The sequence below is a fragment of the Mobula hypostoma genome, chromosome 10 (genome assembly GCF_963921235.1).
Source record: "Mobula hypostoma chromosome 10, sMobHyp1.1, whole genome shotgun sequence".
NCBI classification, from domain to species: Eukaryota; Metazoa; Chordata; class Chondrichthyes; order Myliobatiformes; family Myliobatidae; genus Mobula; species Mobula hypostoma.
Genome location: NC_086106.1, coordinates 36312574 through 36333190, shown reverse-complemented (window position 1 = coordinate 36333190; position 20617 = coordinate 36312574). Strand labels below are relative to the sequence as shown.

Sequence of the window (20617 nt, the reverse complement as noted above, 5' to 3'; positions counted from 1 at the left end):
CCATGCAGTTTTGATTTCAATATTTAAGAGAAGTTTGGATAGGTACATGGATAGTACGGATATGGGGCCGGGGGGGGGGGGGGCGGTGGTTGTGGTCCAGGTGCAGGCAGATGGGAGTGGACAGTTTGAATTGCTCAGAATGAACGAGAGGGGCCAAAGGGCCTTTTCTGCTCTGTGCTTTTCTATGACTCTATTTAATGTGGTACCACATATCCAGGTGACACTTCTCCAAGTGAGAACAGCATGCCAGCATGCCTCCCCTTTGGCATCCTGATCTGATCCCAGAACTGGATGACAGCAAATGGAAAGGAATTGTGTGCCACTTGACTTCATGTTTCGATGGTGGCTGCTCCTTACAAAGTGCACTTCATTGCTTGTGCAGAGTCTTGAAAGGTTGTCAGATTGTGAAAAAGAGTGAATGCTGTTCTTTACATTTGTATCACTGACTGCCTAACCCGAGGCCCTCCGTTGGTCAGGGTCCACCATGGATGTTACGTGCAGCTGTCTACGTGATATGTAAGCCAGGGCAGTATGATATGGAGAGCAAGCTGTTGCCCATGTAGCAGGCTCCCCCTCTCCACGCATCTGATGAATCCAAAGGACCGATACAGTTTGGTACCAGTGGCGTCGCAGGAGTTGCCAGTCAGCGTTGAACTCAACGTAGGACGGCCTCGGAGAATCCGGCTCCGGATTTTTCCCTCGGGGTTTACTCCAGGGAGACCGTACAGATGTGCCAGAATTGAACCTGTGCTGTCTGACTCTTGATGTTTACACTGTAGGTGTTGGCCTTGCTTTTCCTTGTGTGACTTAAATTGTGCTTCAGAATGTATGTTTTCTCTTGCCACTATCTTCTGAGAAGATACAAATATTAAGGCAGATGCTTTTCAGCAATTGCTTAATCTGGTAAACTTTATTGATTTATCATTGTGGTGAGAGTGTGGAACGAGCTGCCAGCGCAAGTGGTGCGTGCAAGCTCCATTTCAACGTTTAAGAGAAGTTTGGATGGGCACGTAGATGGTCGTGGTATTGAGGGCTATGGTCCAGATGCAGGTCGATGGGAGGAGGCAATTTAAATGGATTGGCACAGAATAGATGGGCTGAAGGGCCTGTTTCTGTGCTGTACTTTTCTCTGACTCCATTGTTTTGTTTGAGAATAACTCTCTAACATGCAGTACTCTATCTTGCAGATTTCTGTGAAAACTTGCCAGTAGATTGCAGGGAGACTGTCATAATAAGTCACATTTTGCCGTATCTTAAGGTAATATGCCTTCTCAAATTCTTGGCTGGTTATCCAGTCTATCTAAAATTAATGCAGCAACTCATCTCATTCACTTCAGGAAAAAGTCCCTCAGTATTTTGGGTGGGCCTGAAACGAGGATTCAGGCACCATTTATCACTGTGAACTGCTTGTAACTGGAAAAGCTCAATGTCCAAGCACGAGTCACATCTTGCCCCCTCTCCCATCCCCCTCTCCCATCCCATCCCCCTCTCCCGTCCCATCCCCCTCTCCCGTCCCATCCCCCTCTCCCACTCCGTCCCCATCCCCCTCTCCCACTCCCTCCCCCTCTGCCGTCCCATCCCCCTCACCCGTCCCATCCCCCTCTCCCGCCCCATTCCCGTCCCATCCCCGTCTCCCACTCCGTCCCCATCCCCCTCTCCCACTCCATCCCCCTCTGCCGTCCCATCCCCCTCACCCGTCCCATCCCCCTCTCCCGCCCCATTCCTGTCCCATCCCCCTCTCCCGTCCCATCCCCCTCTCCCACCCCCTCCCCCTCTCCCGTCCCATCCCCCTCTCCCGTCCCATCCCCCTCTCCCGCTCCCTCCCCCTCTCCCAAAGGGCTGAGTCCTGCCAAAGGGTTTTGGACAGAAATGTCGACTGTCCTTTTCTCCACAGGTGCTGCCTGGCCTGCTGAGTTCCTCCAGCATCTTGTGTGTGTTGCTGGTTTTTTAACATGGTGTTGACTGCCTGGAGTGATGGTAGAGGCAGATATATCGGGCACTTTCAATGACGTTTAGATAAGCTCACGAATGTGAGGAAAGCAGAAGAATATGGATATCGTGTAGATTAGATTGCCCACTTGATTAGGAATTTAAGTATAACATTGTGGGTTATAGGGCCGGTTCTGTTCCATGATTTATATAAACTAGAATATCAAACTGTAAAAGAAATTATTTAAGAATGATCCATGACTGACCAGGTGGATTATAAGAATGTGGAGCAGGATGGCAACATGACTGAGATATCTAACGACAAACAAGAGAAAATCTGCAGATGCTGGAAATTCGAGCCACACTCACAAAATGCTGAAGGGACTCGGCAGGCCAGGTAGCTTCTATGGGGAACAGTACAGTCGACGTTTCTGTAGGTGCTGCCTGGCCTGCTGAGTTCCTCCAGCCTTTTGTGCGTGTTGACTGAGATATCTGTATAGGTTTTCATTTAATCATTTCATGGGTTTCTTTTCCAGGAACTTGTGTCTGACACCAATCAACACGTGAAGTCAGCTCTGGCCTCTGTTATTATGGGCTTGTCCACCATCCTGGGCAAGGACAGCACTGTTGAGCACCTGCTTCCCCTGTTCTTGGCTCAGCTCAAAGATAAGGTAATTTTATCATGCAGTACAAACTTTAACATACCCCTTGTGTGACTGGTGGGCATGGTGGATAATTTTTGAATAGCCTACCGAAATCAGGCAAACACCAATGGAGAGCTTTCTTCTCTGTGCTGTTTGAAAGCTGTTGTCAAGTCAAGAGTGCTGATGAAAGGTCACTTATTGTTCATTAGGCGATCAAAAAGTTGGTTGTCGTCTCTGGAACTTGTACATCTGCTGAAGGTGACGAGCAGTCCATGCTCCACCACAAGATACAGGTGTCTGGATAAGTGTGCCAGAACGGGATGTGTTGCAATACAGACTGATGTGTCCAGGCTTTTACTCTCACTGATACTGATTCCTGGAAGGGGAGAGCAGTTGGCCCATGTTCATCTGCTTTCTTTCCTGTTGACAAACATTGTAACTGCCGTTTGCTTGGAGCTGCGCGGTGATGTCCAGCATTCTAAAGTGTTATAATCACAGATTCTGCAGATACTGGCAATCCACAGCCACACGCACGCACGCACACATACACACACACACACACACACACACACACACACACACACACACACACACACACACACACAATGCTGGAGGAACTCAGCAGGTCAGGCAGCATCTATGGAGGGGAATGAACCCTTGGGCTGACACCCTTCGTCAGGACTGGAAAGGAAGGGGGAAGGCACGAGAATAAGAAGATTGGGAGGGTGGGGGGAGTATAAGCTGGTAGGTGATAGGTACACCAGGTGATGGGATAGGTTGGTGTGTAGGGGAGGGGAGTTGAAGGCAGGTGATGGGTGGGAAAGATGAAGGGCTGGAGAGGATAGATAGTAGGGGAATTAAGGGCTGTGGGGAAAAGGCAGGTAGATGAAGCTGAGTTTATGGACAGGTCAGCCATGATCTTACTGAATGGCGGGGCAGGCTTGATGGGCCGGATGGCCTACTCCTGCTCCGATTTCTTATGTTATTATGAATCATGAATGGAATAACAACTGTTTCTTCCACCGGAGTCTCTCGAACTGTTCTTTTAGTTTGAGAACTTTAGATAAGAGCAAATGTGCAGTACGTTCTTTAGAAGCAGTGATGTGAGCTAGTTTGTATTCTTAGTGCATATTGGATTAAAGATGAATCGGTTAATGGTGTGATGGAGCGGTTATTTTTCCATCCATCAAGTTCCTTATTTATTTTGGCGTGAACTTAAACAAAACTGTTGCATGTGCAAATTCTGGATTTTTTAATTCATATGGAAATTTGCACTCTTTCATTATTTTTACAGAATTAAAATTATTTTTAAATATGTAAAAAAAAATCTCTCCCCTCCCCTCTCCTTCCTCAATTCCCCACTCTGAGCTTTTACTTCTCACCTGTCTATTACTTCTCCCTGGGTCCCCACCTCCTTCCATCTCTCCTGTGGTCCACTCTCTTCTCCTCTCCTCTCTCAGATTCTTTCTTCTCCAGCCATTGACCTTTCCCACTCACCTGTCTTCACCTAACACCTTCCAGCTGGCCTCCTTCCCATCTCCTCACCTTTATATCCTAGCATCTTCCCCCTCCCTTTACAGTCCCGATAAAAGGCCTCGGCCTGAAACACCGACTGTTTACTCATTCCCATAGACGCTGCCTGAGCTGCTGAGTTCCTCCAGCGTTTTGGGTGAGTTGCTCTGGATTTCCAATGTCTGCAGACTTGATTCCCTTCATGTGCTACATCTGAAAAGATTCCCCAAATGTCGGAAATGCCTCGATTTTCCAGGCACAGCTGACAGATTCCAAGTGTACATCTTCAAATTGTCAGCTGTTAATTCCAGCCTTGAATTATTTGTTAGTTTGAAATGAAATCAAGAAAAAAGCCTGCCGAATCATAGAAACATAGAAAATAGGTGCAGGAGTAGGCCATTCGGCCCTTCGAGCCTGCACCGCCCTTGATAATGATTATGGCTGATCATCCAACTGAGAACCCCGCCCCAGCCTTCCCTCTATACCCCCTGATCCCCGTAGCCGCAACGGCCATATCTAACTCCCGCTTAAATATAGCCAATGAACTGGCCTCAACTGTTTCCAGTGGCAGAGAATTCCACAGATTCACCACTCTCTGTGTGAAGAAGTTTTTCCTTATCTCGGTCCTAAAAGGCTTCCCCTTTATCCTCAAACTGTGACCCCTTGTTCTGGACGTCCCCAACATCGGGAACAATCTTCCTGCATCTAGCCTGTCCAATCCCTTTAGGATTTTATACATTTCAATCAGATCCCCCCTCAATCTTCTAAATTCCAACGAGTACAAACCCAGTTCATCCAGTCTTTCTTCATATGAAAGTCCTGCCATCCCAGGACTCAATCTGGGAACCTTCATTGTACTCCCTCTATGGCAAGGATGTCTTTCCTCAGATTAGGGGACCAAAACTGCACACAATACTCCAGGTGTGGTCTCACCAAGGCCTTGTACAACTGCAGTAGAACCTCCCTGCTCCTGTACTCGAATCCTTTCGCTATAAATGCCAGCATACCATTCGCCTTTTTCACCGCCTGCTGTACCTGCATGCCCACTTTCAATGACTGGTTTATAATGACACCCAGGTCTCGTTGCACCTCCCCTTTTCCTAATCGGCCACCATTCAGATAATAATCTGTTTTCCTCTTTTTGCCACCAAAGTGGATAACTTCACATTTATCCACATTAAATTGCATCTGCCATGAATTTGCCCACTCACCCAACCTATCCAAGTCACTCTGCATCCTCTTAGCATCCTCCTCACAGCTAACACTGCTGCCCAGCTTTGTGTCATCCGCAAACTTGGAGATGCTGCATTTAATTCCCTCATCCAAGTCATTAATATATATTGTAAACAACTGGGGTCCCAGCACTGAGCCTTGCGGTACCCCACTAGTCACGGCCTGCCATTCTGAAAAGGTCCCGTTTATTCCCACTCTTTGCTTCCTGTCTGCTGACCAATTCTCTATCCACATCAATACCTTACCCCCAATACCATGTGCTTTAAGTTTGCAGACTAATCTCCTGTGTGGGACCTTGTCAAAAGCCTTTTGACAATCCAAATATACCACATCCACTGGTTCTCCCCTATCCACTCTACTAGTTACATCCTCAAAAAATTCTCTGAGATTCGTAAGACATGATTTTCCTTTCACAAATCCACGCTGACTTTGTCCGATGATTTCAGCGCTTTCCAAATGTGCTGTTATCACATCTTAGATAACTGACTCCAGCAGTTTCCCCACCACCGACGTTAGGCTAACTGGTCTATAATTCCCCGGTTTCTCTCTCCCTCCTTTTTTAAAAAGTGGGGTTACATTAGCCACCCTCCAATCCTCAGGAACTAGTCCAGAATCTAACGAGTTTTGAAAAATTATCACGAATGCATCCACTATTTCTTGGGCTACTTCCTTAATTACTCTGGGACGCAGACCATCTGGCCCTGGGGATTTATCTGCCTTCATTCCCTTCAATTTACCTAACACCACTTCCCTACTAACATGTATTTCGCTCAGTTCCTCCATCTCACTGGACCCTCTGTCCCCTACCATTTCTGGAAGATTATTTATGTCCTCCTTAGTGAAGACAGAACCAAAGTAATTATTCAATTGGTCTGCCATGTCCTTGCTCCCCATAATCAATTCACCTGTTTCTGTCTGCAGGGGACCTACAATTGTCTTTACCAGTCTTTTCCTTCTTACATATCTATAAAAGCTTTTACAGTCAGTTTTTATGTTCGCTGCCAGTTTTCTCTCATAATCTTTTTTCCCCTTCCTAATTAAGCCCTTTGTCCTCCTCTGCTGAACTCTGAATTTCTCCCAGTCCTCAGGTGAGCCACTTTCTCTGGCTAATGATTTGAACTGTTGGATAATTTAATAGTAATTAGTATTTTGCATCTATTTATGCCAAAGGTGCAGAAAGATTTCTCAAACGCAGAAATTCAAGTGTTTTTCTTTTGTGAAATGCAGCTTTTTACAAAATGACCGTTGTTTCCTCCCATGGCCCTCCCGAGGAACTCGCCTGCACTCAGGAAGAGTGAACGGACGATAAAGGACAATTAAGACTCAGGAACAGGATTAGGCCACTCAGCCCATCGTGTCTGCTTAGCCATTCCATCATGGCTAGCTTATTACCCTCTTGGCCCCATTCTCCTGCCTTCTCCCCGGTAACCTTTAACACCCTGACTAATCAAGAACCTGTCAGCCTCCACGTTAAATATACCCAATGGCTGGTCCTCCACAGCCGTCAGCGTTGATGGATTCCACAGATCCACCACCCTTTCCTGAAGAAATTTCCTCTCAGCTCTGTTCTAAATGGATGTCCCTCTATTCTGAGGCTGTGCCCTCTGGTCACAGGAAACCTCCTCTCTGTTCTAGGCCTCTTAATATTCCATAAGTTTCAATGAGATTCACCCCTCTTCCTTCCCGTCTGAACTCCATCGAGGACAGAGCCAGAGACGTCAAGCACTCCTCTTGTATGTTTCATTCCCAGGATCATTCTCGTGAACCCTCTCTAATACCAGCGCATCTTAGATAAAGGGCCCAAAGCTGCTCACTATACCCCCAACTGCGTTCTGACCAATGCCTTATAAAGCCTCAGCATTCGTGCCAACCCCTCCTGCCCCTGGCAGTCCTCCTCAGCCACCTGTCCCACACCCCTCCCGTGGGTACTCCACTCTCACCATTCCCAACATCCTGTGCTCCCGCCAGATTTACAAACTTGCTCTCCGCTGCACGTTGGCAAGTACAGTTCTGTGCAAAAGTCTTTAGCACCCTGGCTAGATGTGCATGTGCCCAAGTACTGTAAGTGTGAAAGTGGCATTCATATTTCTTTTGTGGGATTAATATTTCATAAATGTCCAAGATGATACTTTGAAAGCAGAGAGTCTGGGGAGCGCCAGTGTGTTTGTCAGACAGCGTTCGCAGTATGAACGTTTTTCACCTTTGCTGTACTCAGAAAATTGCCTTTCCTTCCTAGTGCCCTGAGGTCCGTTTGAACATTATCTCCAATCTGGACTGCGTGAATGAAGTTATTGGAATTCACCAGTTATCACAGTCTCTCCTGCCAGCCATTGCAGAATTAGCAGAAGATGCCAAATGGAGAGTGCGCCTTGCGATAATCGAGTACATGCCTCTGCTTGCAGGGCTGTTGGTGAGTGGTTTATTCTAAAATGTTTTTATAGTCTATTAGCAATGCTTCCATATGGATGATTTACAGAATGGAAATGATTGCCCATATTAAATTGAAACTTTAGTTTAAAGACGGAAATAACTTTGAACATCTCCTTTCCTTTTGCACCAGAAGCAAATGTGCGATAGTAACAATTATACTTGTAGCCCACTGACATTGGTAGTCTTACTTTAGACTCGGGGCTCCCAAACTTTTTTTTAATTGACAATTAACCAAGCAGGGGTGGAAACCCCTGGTTTAGACCATCAGGTTTAGGCCCCTGTTTAAGGACTGCGGACTTTGTCAGACTTACGGATTTTATATTCTGTTTTTATATTGCCTGTTTCTTTTCATTTTGTTGTGCGAGGGGAGGGTGTTTGGGGGTAAAATGTTCTGTTGGTTTTTGTGCGGGGGGTGGGCTGGGGTTGTTACTGTTCCATTTTCTGTGTGGAGGGAGGGGTGGTTTTGGGGGGGTGCTGATGATCAGGATGTTATTCAATGACTTTCATGTTTTTTCTTTGTTTCCTGGCTATCTGGGGAAGACAAATTTCAGAGTTGTACATGATAATAAGTGAACCTTTGGCCTGCACATCAAACAGACACAAAGAGAAAGGGCAATAAACTCCATACAATAAGATGAGGGGGTGACAACGGTTGTCGGAGAGGAAATAAACAATATCTTTTTGAGATTTTACCAAGATCTGTACAGCTCAGAATATTCAGATTCAGCTGCACAAATACAATAGGAATTTCTCGACTTGTTACAATTTATACCCCGAGATGAAACGTCCTTGACCTCACTGGGGTTTAACTCAGAGGCTAAAGAATTGTCTGAAGCTATAACTAACATGAAGGGAGGGAAAACTCCCGGGCCCAATGGAAATTCCGATTGAAATATATAAAATCTTTAAGACTAAACTGGTAGCACCTCTGCTTGATATGTATCAGGAGTCATTTGACACTGGATCCCTTCCCTCCTCTCTTAATATGGCGGCAATCACACTACTGTTAAAACCTGGAAAACCACCATCCCTTTGTGGATCTTATAGGTTAATCTCACTTCTGAACGATGATCTCAAAATTCTCTGTAAGGTATTAGTTAGGAGGCTGGAGCCACTGTTGCCAAAAATGGTCCACCCTGACCAAAATGGATTTATAAGGGAAGGCAGGGCTTCCACAACATTCGAAGAGTGCTTAATATACTTCATGAAAAATCTGGAAGCTCTGATGGCGCTATTCTGTCATTGGATGCCAAGAAAGCCTTCGACAGAGTGGTGTGGAATAGGGGGAAAATTTCTGAGATACAGCTTCTGTATTCTAACCCACAGGCTGAAGTTTTAACTAACGGGCTTTTTTCGGCACCTTTTAAACTCCAACGGGGAAGAAGACAGGGCTGTCCCCTATCTCCCCTCCTGTTTATCCTGGCCATTGCGCCACTTGCTATGGCAATCTGAAAACAGGCTAACATAGCAGGAATAACTATAGGAGATGTGGAACATCGCATAGCCCTGTACATGGATGACGTCACTTTGTCAGAACAGGGTTTACCTATTTGGGTGTTAAAATTACTCCTACTATTGATAAAATTATCCCAACTAATTATAAACCTCTCACAGACTCAGTTATTCAACTTACAAACAGATGGACGAAATTACTCATAAATTTGATTGGACGCATAAACATTCTAAAAATGTCAATTTTACTGAAATTCCTGTACCTTTTTCAATCTATCCCACTTTCTCTTCCATCATCTTTCTTTTACTTATTAAAGAAATTTTTTTCTAATTTCATCTGGAATAATAGATGTCCAAGACTCAGGCTTTCCCTGTTATATCTGCCGTATGATAGAGTTGGCTTACAGCTACCAAATCTTATATGGTAGTTCTGGGCGGCCCAAATTAGAGCAGGAATGATTTATTTTGTTAAGGATCACTCCCCTCCTTGGGTCTCAATGGAATCCCAGTTGATCAATATCCCTCTAGAACTATGTATGTATTCAGCAAATAAGAAAAAACTGGTCAAACAATCTAAAAACCCTTTCTTAAAAAATACAATAATGATTTGGCACGATGCTGTTGCGTAAATGGGAGAGACATCACAGTTATCCCAGTTTACTCCTATCTTTGTAAATGATAGCTCCAGCCCGGCAGAGCGGATCCTGGTTTTAAAACTTGGTCACCCCGAGGCATAGCTAAGGTGTCTGATCTTTATAATGGCAATACATTTATGTCATTTGAAGAACTCAAGGCCACATATGGAATTCCAACAAAACACTTTTGTAAATACCTTTAGTTGCGAAGTTTTATCATGTCCAGGCAAAGTTACAGTTTGAAGCTCCCTCCTTTATTTACCCTCGAAGACATCACTCTGAAATTATCTGAAGCTAGGGGACAAGTGTCTGAATTATACATGTAAGGGTTTCTTCTTTTATGTTACTTGCTAAGGCTAATAAAATGGCTTCTCTGTACTGTTAACTGCTGAGACAGTGGTTCTCTGGAGCAGCTTGCTTGGGTTATCATTACTGATACAGGAATTGTATTCATTTGCTAACCAATTGGGATAGATGGTATTCTTTCTTGTGTGTCCGTGAGCTATTGTTTATCGTGGGCTTTGGGCAGAAGGCACGATGGGGACAGAGAGAGGAGACGCGAGGAGAGAGATGCTGTAAGCTGGGCGATGGCACGGACCCCGAGCGGGAGTCCGAGGCCCAGGGTCTTCAGCGAGGAGAGGAGGCGAGGACAGACTCGTGTGGAGTGTTTGGTGGATCACCGAGGGTGGTCCCATTTGTGGGTTAGCGGAGTTCAGAGGACATCGATTGGGGGAAGGGGGACCCGGTTCTGTAAGAGCTCCAACGAGTGTGCACCCAACTGATAGAGTTACTGACTTGGCACCTTTATTGTATTTGTTTCTACCAACCCATCACCAAGAAATACTTATGAAGTGTAATCATTTAATCGTATATGGCGTACTGTCTGTTAATTGGCGGTTTGGGGTACATCACGCAGCATCCACACAAACTTGATCTCCCCGTTTGGCGGGGCTGAAGGCTGCTCCCCCTAGACGAAAGCGAGCTGAGCGAGTCTGAGGCTTACCGGGGGCTACATACAAATCGTTTGCAAGTAAATGCAAAGAGTCATCAAACAACATGCTACAAGCATGGAGAACTGATTTGCATGAGAATCTGTCAGAAAAAGAGTGGTCAGAAGCTTGTTCCTCAGTTCAAACCCAGTCAGTGAACACTCATTCTAAACGGATAACCAGACAGTACATTACTCCAGTCAGGTTTCGTCACTTTAGCCCCAACATTCCAGACACATGCTTTAAATGTAATCACTAAAAGGGGTCTCTGTTCCATTGTATGTGTGAGTGCCCCAGATAATCTGCTTCTGGAAGAAGGTGCTGGATTTGATTAGTCAGATTATTGGAAAAAAGGTGCTCCTTGATCCTAAATTATGTATTCTGAACATTTATCCAAAGGACTTTCTAACCTCCAAAAGTGCAAGATCTCTGCTTAATATTTGTTTTTTGGAAGCCAAACGTTGCATAGCCTATTCATGGAAGAAACCAACAACCAGTGGACTTTCACAATGGCTGAAAGGAATGACTTCGTATCTTGCTCTGGAAAAGATAAACTACATCACAGAAAAACAAACTTGGCAAATTTCGGGAAATTTGGGACATTTTCTACAAGTTTCTGGAGAACAATATTTGGGATGATGAAAGTAACAAATTGAATTGACAGCTTTTTTTTTAATGGCAGGGTGTTTGCTTTTGTTGTGCGTTTTTTTTTCCTTTTATTTCTTATGTATTTCATTTTTCCCTTTTTCTTTAACCTTGTTGCACTTTCAAACCTATGGATGATGGAATGTGTTTTCTTTTCATTCTGTAAAAGCAATAAAGAGATGTTTGAAAAAAAAATGAACCTTTGAATCTTTGATTGGGAAAAAGGGAACGGAGAGGGAAGCACCAGAGAGATATTCTGTAATGATCAATAAACCAATTGTTTGGAAGCAAATGACCTTGAGAGCAGAATTAGTCCATTCAGCCCATTGAGTCTGCTCCGACATTCCACCATGGCTGATTTGTGATCCCTCTCAAACCCTATTCTCCTGTCTTCTCCCCGTATCCTTTCACGCCCTGATTAATGAAGAGCCTGTCAGCCTCCATTTTAATTATACCCAATATCTTGGCCTCCACGGTTGTCCATGGAAGTGAATTCCACAGATTTGCCACCCTCTGGCTGAAGAAATAACTCCTCATCTCTGTTTCTGCCAGGCGCTCCGATTTCCTTCTCCATCCCAAAGACGTGCTGGTTGTAAACTGGTTGTTGTAGATTCCTCCTCTGTCTCGGTAACTAGCAGGAGTAGTGAGGTAGTGTTCATGGGTTCGGTGTCCACTTAAAAATCGTATGGCAGAGGGGAGGAAGCTGTTCCTGAATCAGTAAGTGTGTGTCTTCAGACAAATTGTCCCTCCTTTCTGGTAGTGGCAGTGAGAAGAGGGTGATGTGGGTCCTTAATGATGGACACTGTCTTTTTGAGGCACCGCTCCTTGAAGATATCCTGGATAATATGGAGGCTGGAGCACACGACGGAGCTGACTAATTTTATAACTCTCTGTAGCTTACTTAAGCTCTCCTGTATCATACCGGATTTAGTATGTATTTGGTTTTAAGGAAGCAAATCGCTCTCAGTTTCGGTGTGCAAACACAAAGTAGATTTTCTTCAGTGAGGCCTTTGATAAGGTCCCGCATGGGAGGTTAGTTAGGAAAATTCAGTCGCTCGGTATACATGGAGAGGTGGTAAATTGGATTAGACATTGGCTCAATGGAAGAAGCCAAAGAGTGGTAGTGGAGAATTGCTTCTCTGTGGAGGCCTGTGACTAGTGGTGTGCCACAGGGATCAGTGCTGGGTCCATTGTTATTTGTCATCTATATCAATGATCTGGATGATAACGTGGTAAATTGGATCAGCAAATTTGCTGATGACACAAAGATTGGAGGTGTTGTAGACAGTGAGGAAGATTTTCAGAGCCTGCAGAGGGACTTGGACCAGCTGGAAAAACGGGCTGAAAAATGGCAGATGGAGTTTAATACAGACAAGTGTGAGGTATTGCACGTTGGAAGGACAAACCAAGGTAGAACATACAGGGTTAATGGTAAGGCACGGAGGAGTGCAGTGGAACAGAGGGATCTGGGAATACAGATACAAAATTCCCTAAAAGTAGCGTCACAGGTAGCTAGGGTCGTAAAGAGTGCTTTTGGTACGTTGGCCTTTATTAAAGTATTGAGTATAAGAGCTGGAATGTTATGATGAGGTTGTATAAGGCATTGGTGAGGCCGAATCTGGAATATTGTGTTCAGTTTTGGTCACCAAATTACAGGAAGGATATAAATAAGGTTGAAAGAGTGCAGAGAAGGTTTACAAGGATGTTGCCGGGACTTGAGAAACTCAGTTACAGAGAAAGGTTGAATAGGTTAGGACTATTCCCTGGAGCGTAGAAGAACGAGGGGAGATTTGATAGAGGTATATAAAATTATGATGAGTATAGATAGAGTGAATGCAAGCAGGCCTTTTCCACTGAGGCAAGGGGAGAAAAAAACCAGAGGACATGGGTTAAGGGTGAGGGGGGAAAAGTTTAAAGGGAACGTTAGGTGGGGGCTTCTTCACACAGACAGTGGTGAGAGTATGGAATGAGCTGCCAGACGAGGTGGTAAATACGGGTTCTTTTTTAATATTTAAGAATAAATTGGACAGATACATGAATGGGAGGCATATGGAGGGATGTGGTACGTGTGCAGGTCAGTGGGACCAGGCAGAAAATGGTTCAGCACATCCAAGAAGGGCCAAAAGGCCTGTTTCTGTGCTGTACTTTCTATGGTAAAGGGTTGTCAAGGTCTGAGTCAGAGTCACGGGCAGAGCTTGTGGTTGGACGACTCAGCCACGTGGTTACCCTGGGAATTGTTAGCTGTGCTGGATATGAAGCAAAGTAACCTGAGAATTATGCAAAGGCTAACTTATTCCCACTGACTGAATGTAGAAAGTGGAATGTATTAACCACATGGGAGACGTGAATGTAGAATGGTGCACTGTCATGTCGAAGAGAGATACTGTGCGGGTCAGGAGTGTGGGATCTGTAATCTAAATAATCCAGCACATGCATAATTACATTTAAATCGTGAAGTTGAAGTAGCACCCTGCTGTGGATGTGGTAGCATAGGATTCACTGGGTTATTTATTTAAAGATACACTGAGGAATAAGGCCCTTCCTGCCCTTCGAACCATGCTGCCCAGCAATCTCTGATCCAACCCTAGCCTAAACAGCGGACAGGTAACAGTGATGAATTAACCTCCCAACTGGTGCGTCTTTGGATTGTGAGAGGAAACCCGCGCGTTGCACAGGGAAAATGTACTTGCTCCTTACAGGTGACATCAGAATTCCCAAGCTGTAATAGTGTCACGCCAACTGCTACGCCACCGATAGTAGTTAGTAACGTTCTTACTGTCTGCATTAAACCATTGGACACTTTTAAGTTTTTCCCTATTTTTCATGGATCATAGTCCCGGTATTGGCACAAAGAAATTAATTAAGGATAGTCAAAATACTAGATGCAAGTACCTTAGATAGGGTATCTTCTGTGTAGCCTTCTGCCACGGCACAATCTCGTTTTGTGCAGTTTATTAGAGCACGTTGCCAGTCTTTCTTGTGTGACCCCTTCACCATTGGCTCAAAGGAGTTAGCAAACTGTACTGGTAAGTAGCGAAAGGTGAAGATGGCTAGAATGCAAATGTGGCAAGTTGGCATGTTCTACTCGAAATTCGAGGGGTGATTTTATCAACGTTCTTTTTTTGTCAAAACCTGTTTAGGGAGTGGAGTTTTTTGATGAGAAGTTGAACTCCTTGTGCATGACGTGGCTGGTGGATCACGGTGAGTATAGCCTTGATGAATCGTTACTTTTGTTGAATGAAAGTCCTTCAAAGTTGTCCATGTCATCTTACTGGTGCTTCCATGATGCTGAGTGACCCTACCAGGTGCCTAACCAAAAATCCTTCATCGTGCTTTGTCACTTCCTCAAAGGATTGGGTCAGGCTCAAGACACGACATGCCCCTCACAAAGCCATGCTGACTCTCCCGAACCAGACTATGCTTCTTGTAAATCCTGTCTGTAAGAATCTTCTCCTATAATTTGCCCACCGGTGAAGTAAAACTGACTGGTCTATAATTCCCAGGGTCATCCCTACACTCTTTCCTGAACAAGGAAATAACATTTGCCAACTTCCAATCATCTGGTACTTCCTCCGGTGAGGACTGGCCAGTGAGGATGCCCAGATCGTCACTAGAGGTGCAGCAATCTCTTCCCTTGCTTCCCGTAGTAACCCTGGGGTATATCACATCTGGCCCCGGGGACTTATCTATCCTAGAGCTTTTCAAAATTCCAGAACATCCTCTTTCTCAATGTCAACATGTTGCAGCATATCACTGCCCTCACAAGCATCAAGGTCCCTCGCACTGGTGATTACTAAAGCGAAGTATTCATTGCGGATCTCCCCCAAAGTCCTCCGACTCCAAACATTTTGCCTCTTTTAGCTCTGGCCGGCCCAGACTCTCACTCTGGCCATCCTCCTGTTCTTCAAGTATGTTTTCCTGAATCCAACTCGCCAAGTCCTTCTCGTGGCCCCTGCTAGTTCTCCAAAGTCCATTCTTCACTCTCTTACTGGCCACATTGTAACCCTCTGGAGCCCAGGCTGATCTTTGCATCCTACGCTTCTAGACGAGCTGTTGCGCGTCTCTTGTCAAGCATGGCTCCTTCACCCTTCTGTTCTTTCCCCGTCTCAGTGGGACAAAACTCTGCAGAGCCCCATCCAAGTGAAGCCCAAAATGACTTCCACATTTCAATTGTGTGTTTCTGAGTGCATTCATCCCAGTTTGTACTCCCAGGTTCCTGCCCAATGTCCAATACCATCATAGTTCAAACACTGGCGTCCCCCTCCCCCCCAGTTATTGCTGCTGCAAGCAATCTTGTCGTACACTTCTACACATGGCAACAAGAAACAGACTTGACTTTGACCGATACGTTTATTTATTTAATTATTACAGAATAGCATGGAACAGGCCCAATGAGACGCACTGCCCAGCAACCGGCTGATGTAACCCTCGCCTCATCACAGGACAGTTTACAATGACCAATGAGATATCTAATGGGGCGATAATGGTTAGTGCAACACTTTGAAATTGGGTTCGATTCCCACTGCCACCTGTGAAGAGTTTATACGTTCTCAGCATGACCGCATGGGTTTCCTCCGGGTACTCCTGTTTCCTCCCAGAGACCTACTGGTTGGTAGGTTAACTGGTCATTGTAAATTGTCCTGTAATTAGTTTAGGGTTAATCGGGGGTGGCTCACAGGGCAAGAAGGGCCTGTTCCACGCTGTATCTCAATAAATAATCAATAATAGATAAGTATATTAAAATGCTACGTTCCAAGTGCATAATTTCCTCCACTGTGTGTAACTTGGTATGGAACAGGTTGACACTTTGAAGAAGGTGGTACGAGCATTTCATTTTGGAACTTTGTATTTTATCAGCAAGGTACGTATTTGAAAATCAAGTAGTAACAGCGATCAGATCATTTCTTGACCTGTGAATGCTGTCTTGCAGTGTACGCCATTCGCGAGGCCGCGACCAACAACTTGACCAAGTTGGTGGAGAAGTTTGGCAAAGACTGGGCAGAATCCACCATTGTGCCGAAAGTACTTGCCATGGCCAGTGACCCCAACTACCATCACAGAATGACCACCCTGTTCTGCATTAACGTGAGTATAACTTTGACAATACTTCCATTACACTTCACAAGCTGCTAATATATTTCATGAATAAAACATACAGTTAGAACACACACTAAAGAATAAAGAATTTAACAAAAATATTATGGATTTGTTTAAAATGTTCTTTTTATATATTCTTTGTGAATGTTTAGATTCTGCAAAAAATCAATTAACACTTTGCCAAAGCTGCTCCTTCCAATATTGACATCTGCTTGATAGGAGCTTCTGTGCTTGCGTTATTTGCTGAGGTGTAGTGGTGTTTTGTGTTTAATCTGCAAGGTGTCTGGAGTAAAAATTGAGTTGAGGACGAGACTTTTTATGATTTTGTGGAGCAGAGTTCCTCACCGTCCCTGTGGAAATGGATTGATGGTGTTAGCTGAAGGACAACTGATTTAATGACCTGTTGACCCACCAGATGGCTTACAGATTTCAAGTTTTATTTCACAAGGGTCTGTTTCTGTGCTGTAGTGGACTATGGCTCTGTCTTTTGCTTAGAGATCTGAGTACCTTGAAATGGACATTATACATTATCTGGATGAGGGAATTTTAAGTTTTTTGATGCAACTAGTTTCAATTTACAAGTGTACTTAAAGGCCCCCACAGTCATTCCAGATGCAGAATTAACTTCTTTCCCTGGATTTATTTGATGGGCCTGGGCTTTGCTGGAGTTTGGACAAGGTGAGGGAGAGATTGAGTTGAAATGCCTAGATAAGATGGATGTTTCTAAAAGTGGGTGAGTCTAGGACTGGAGGGCACAGCCTTTGGAACAGAGGGATATCCCTTTAGAACGGAGATGAAGAATTTCTTTAGCCGGAGCGTGGTGAGTCTACGGAATTCATCGCCACAGGCGGCGATGGGAGGCCAAGTAATTGGGTATATTTAAAGTGGAGCTTGATAGGTTCTGGAGGGTGTCGAGAGGTCTGCACGACCTGGCGTTTTTGCGGTATCCTCAAGGATTTGGCAAGCTGGACTCTCAAGAATGCAGGTGCAGCGGCCGCAGCCATTACTGGGAGTGGACTTCAGGTTGGATGAGAGTGGCCTGAGAGGGGAAAATGAAGTGGTGTTCAGTCAATTTCAGCAACGAGCCAGGTTAAAAAGTTTAAAGAGTCGCAGGGGGAAAGACTAACTTCTCTGTGAGGCTTTACACACCTCAGCAGTGAACCGACTGTTCCCGTCAGCACTTGTCTCTGCACTGAATTGACTTGCTGGCTGTGTCCTGCGACCATTGGGCCCCTGGCTCAGATAACATGCTGAACTGGCTCCTTGGCTGTGGACTGCAACCATTGGGCCCCTGGACTGGTTTCACTTCTCTCAGCACGGAACTGACTCCATTGCTGTGACCTGCAGCCATCTACTGATCTGAACTGGCTCCCTGCCTGTGGGCCTAATTTCGGTGACCCTGCGGTTCATGTTCTGTGTCTTACTGGTTTACTATTTTTTTATTCTTGTTTGCCCGATTTGTTCTTTCTGGGCAGATTGCGTGTCTGACAGTCTTTGCTGCATGGGATTCTTTCTTTTTCCATGGATTCTCTTGTGTTTCTTTGCTTTATGGCTGCCTGCAAGAAGACGAATCTCCTGCTTGTATATGGAGTTCATACTTTGGTAGCAATGTACGTTGAACTTTAGACCTCTGGATCAGCAGGAACACCTCAGAAAGATATGCCTGCGCGGGCTGGACCAAAACAGGACTAACATCCTGCGGGAGTGCTCGCTGGGATTCAAACTCAAAAGGGATGGGCCACAGGCCACATTTACAGTTGAGGTGGCCGTGCAGTTAAATATCGAAGGGAAACAAAGCGAGCCCAGTAAGGAGAGCAAACCTCAGTCTGATAAGAAATGCAAGATTATATTTATTTTGGTGTAAGCAACGTTACTAGTAAAGCAAATGAGCTCACAGGAGGGCGATTGTTACTGTCATAGAGAGGGTTGAATGGCTGAACGATTCACTCAGTGAATGGTGTGGTGGGCATGGCACCGTAATATTGATTTATTACTGAAATATCGAGGAGGAGGACATTCTGGGACACTCCTTACTAATCCACAAGCCTCTACTGGTGAACTTCCAGTCAGCTGGCGGTGTGCTGGGGCGCGGCGGGTTCTACTGGGCCAGCCAAAGGTGTTATTGTCTTTTGTTTATTTCTTTACGATCTCAAGACCCTGCTGGAAGTTAAGCACTTAAAGAGTGCTGCGGGCCTACCCCATCGGCGTAGAAACAGAAGGAGCTGGACTTGGGGCAGATCGCACTCTCCCCGCATCAGAGAGTCAGCAATGTGGTTGGCGTGCAGACTGGCAGCCAGCAATTGTCTTAGTCTCTTTTCTCGTGATTGCAAAACCCTGTTCGGCATTGTTAATGTGTAATGCTGCAAGTCTGGTCTTCTGATTTATTGCAGACTGCAGGGGCTGGCAGCAGGGGTGACTGACACCCCTGCAGGGTGAGCGGATGTGGCCTCAAGCCATGGGGCCGCCTGTTTGCAGCCGCCCAGGAGAGAGGCATCAAGAGCTGGCGCTGGAGGTGATGTAGCGCAGCGTTTATGCTAATGTTGGTGCTGTCCCTCTCCCCCCAAGTGTTTGCATGGCCGAAGGCAGGATGTACGTGTTCGACTACAGACTGCTGCAACATTCATGGACTCAGGGACTTGGACTATATTTGTTGTGTGACTATATTTTACTGCTATATGTGCCACGTGCTGTGTATGACTGTTGGTACTGTGTTTTGTACCTTGACCCTGAAAAAACACTTTCATTTGGATGTATTCATGGGTATTCATGAATGACAATTAAACTTGAACTTGATGTAAACAGCCAAGAATAGCAAAACATTGGAATATTACCTGCAAGCTGCACACCAACCGGACTTGGAAATATATTGCCATTACTTCTGAAACCCCCTTTTTACTGGGCGTCTCTGGAAATGCAGCCTTTTAGCCCCTCGCAAACAGCCACTGGACTCCGCGGGGAGAAACTTCAGGCTTCGTACATCTAAGGTGTATGTGACTTTGGTCCCGCAAAATCCGTGAGGTTCGGATGTCTCGCCTACCTAAATCCCGGTTTGTGTGAATGCTGTGTGATTTACTGCCCCTGGCAATCGCCTGTCAGCAAAAAATAACAGATTGTACACTGCATAGAATTATTCAGGAGTATATTTAAGAATGTTAACTTAAGCAAACAGTTATTGAAGGAAAGAAAGAGAAAAAAAACAACAAGGGCCCATTCTACTTAAAAAGTCACGTATACAGTGGAGCTCAAATCTTGAACTTCTCTGTAAATCGCGCGCTGGACCCTCCCTCCATCTGCGTGAAAGCACACACCACCTTCCGAAGGTCACTGGAAATCCATCTTGAACAAAGAGGCTTTCCCACGGGATTATTGGTCCTTCCTCCTCGAAGCCATTCATCTGCACAAAGCACCCTCATCATCCACCATCTTCCCTCCTGCCTTCTCCCAGCTCCCGCCAAACAAAGACCTCTCTGCCCAGTAATCTCTAGCACCTTCTCCCAATACTACCATCTTGATTGGATGACACCTCATTCCTGAGCTCAAAACCAAACAGGCTGAAAGCAGAACAGATTGCTCTTAGAGAACTGCTAAAATGAAATGCCTACAGCATAGCAGTAAAAATCTGAACCAGGGCATTGACATTGACTGGGTCAGAACCCTGGATCACCCACCCTAACTGCATTGTGGGTGCACCCAAACCTCAAGGACTGCAGCCCACCACAAAGGAATTAAATACCACTTCAACCTGTGATGCCCACACATTCCTTGGAGGAATATGCAAAAAGAGCTTCAAGTAACAGTGTACAGGTAGTCCCTAGGAGTGGTCACATGTGACAGCTCTCCCAGTATTCAGCATGAGGTACAGAAGCAAGGAAATCAGAATCAGGTTTAACGTCTCCGGCACAATGTCGTGAAATTTGCTGTCTTTGTGGCAGCAGTACAGTGCAACACATAATAACAGAAAACTGTGAATTACAGTAAATATATAAAATAACAGTGCGGAAACAGAAATAAAAAGTAGTGAAGTAGAGCATGGGTTCAGTGTCCATTCAGA

General features: G+C 45.2%; 1 protein-coding gene across 1 annotated transcript in view; it reads left to right on the top strand.

Moving 5' to 3' along the window:
• Window positions 1-20617, top strand: part of LOC134352512 (serine/threonine-protein phosphatase 2A 65 kDa regulatory subunit A alpha isoform-like) — a 67190-nt gene that overhangs the window by 29495 nt on the left and 17078 nt on the right. The window contains exons 12-15 of the mRNA XM_063059778.1: window positions 2466-2600; window positions 7555-7728; window positions 14610-14670; window positions 16400-16554. Coding sequence (XP_062915848.1) covers window positions 2466-2600; window positions 7555-7728; window positions 14610-14670; window positions 16400-16554 — 525 coding nt within the window. The remainder of the gene's footprint in view (window positions 1-2465; window positions 2601-7554; window positions 7729-14609; window positions 14671-16399; window positions 16555-20617) is intronic.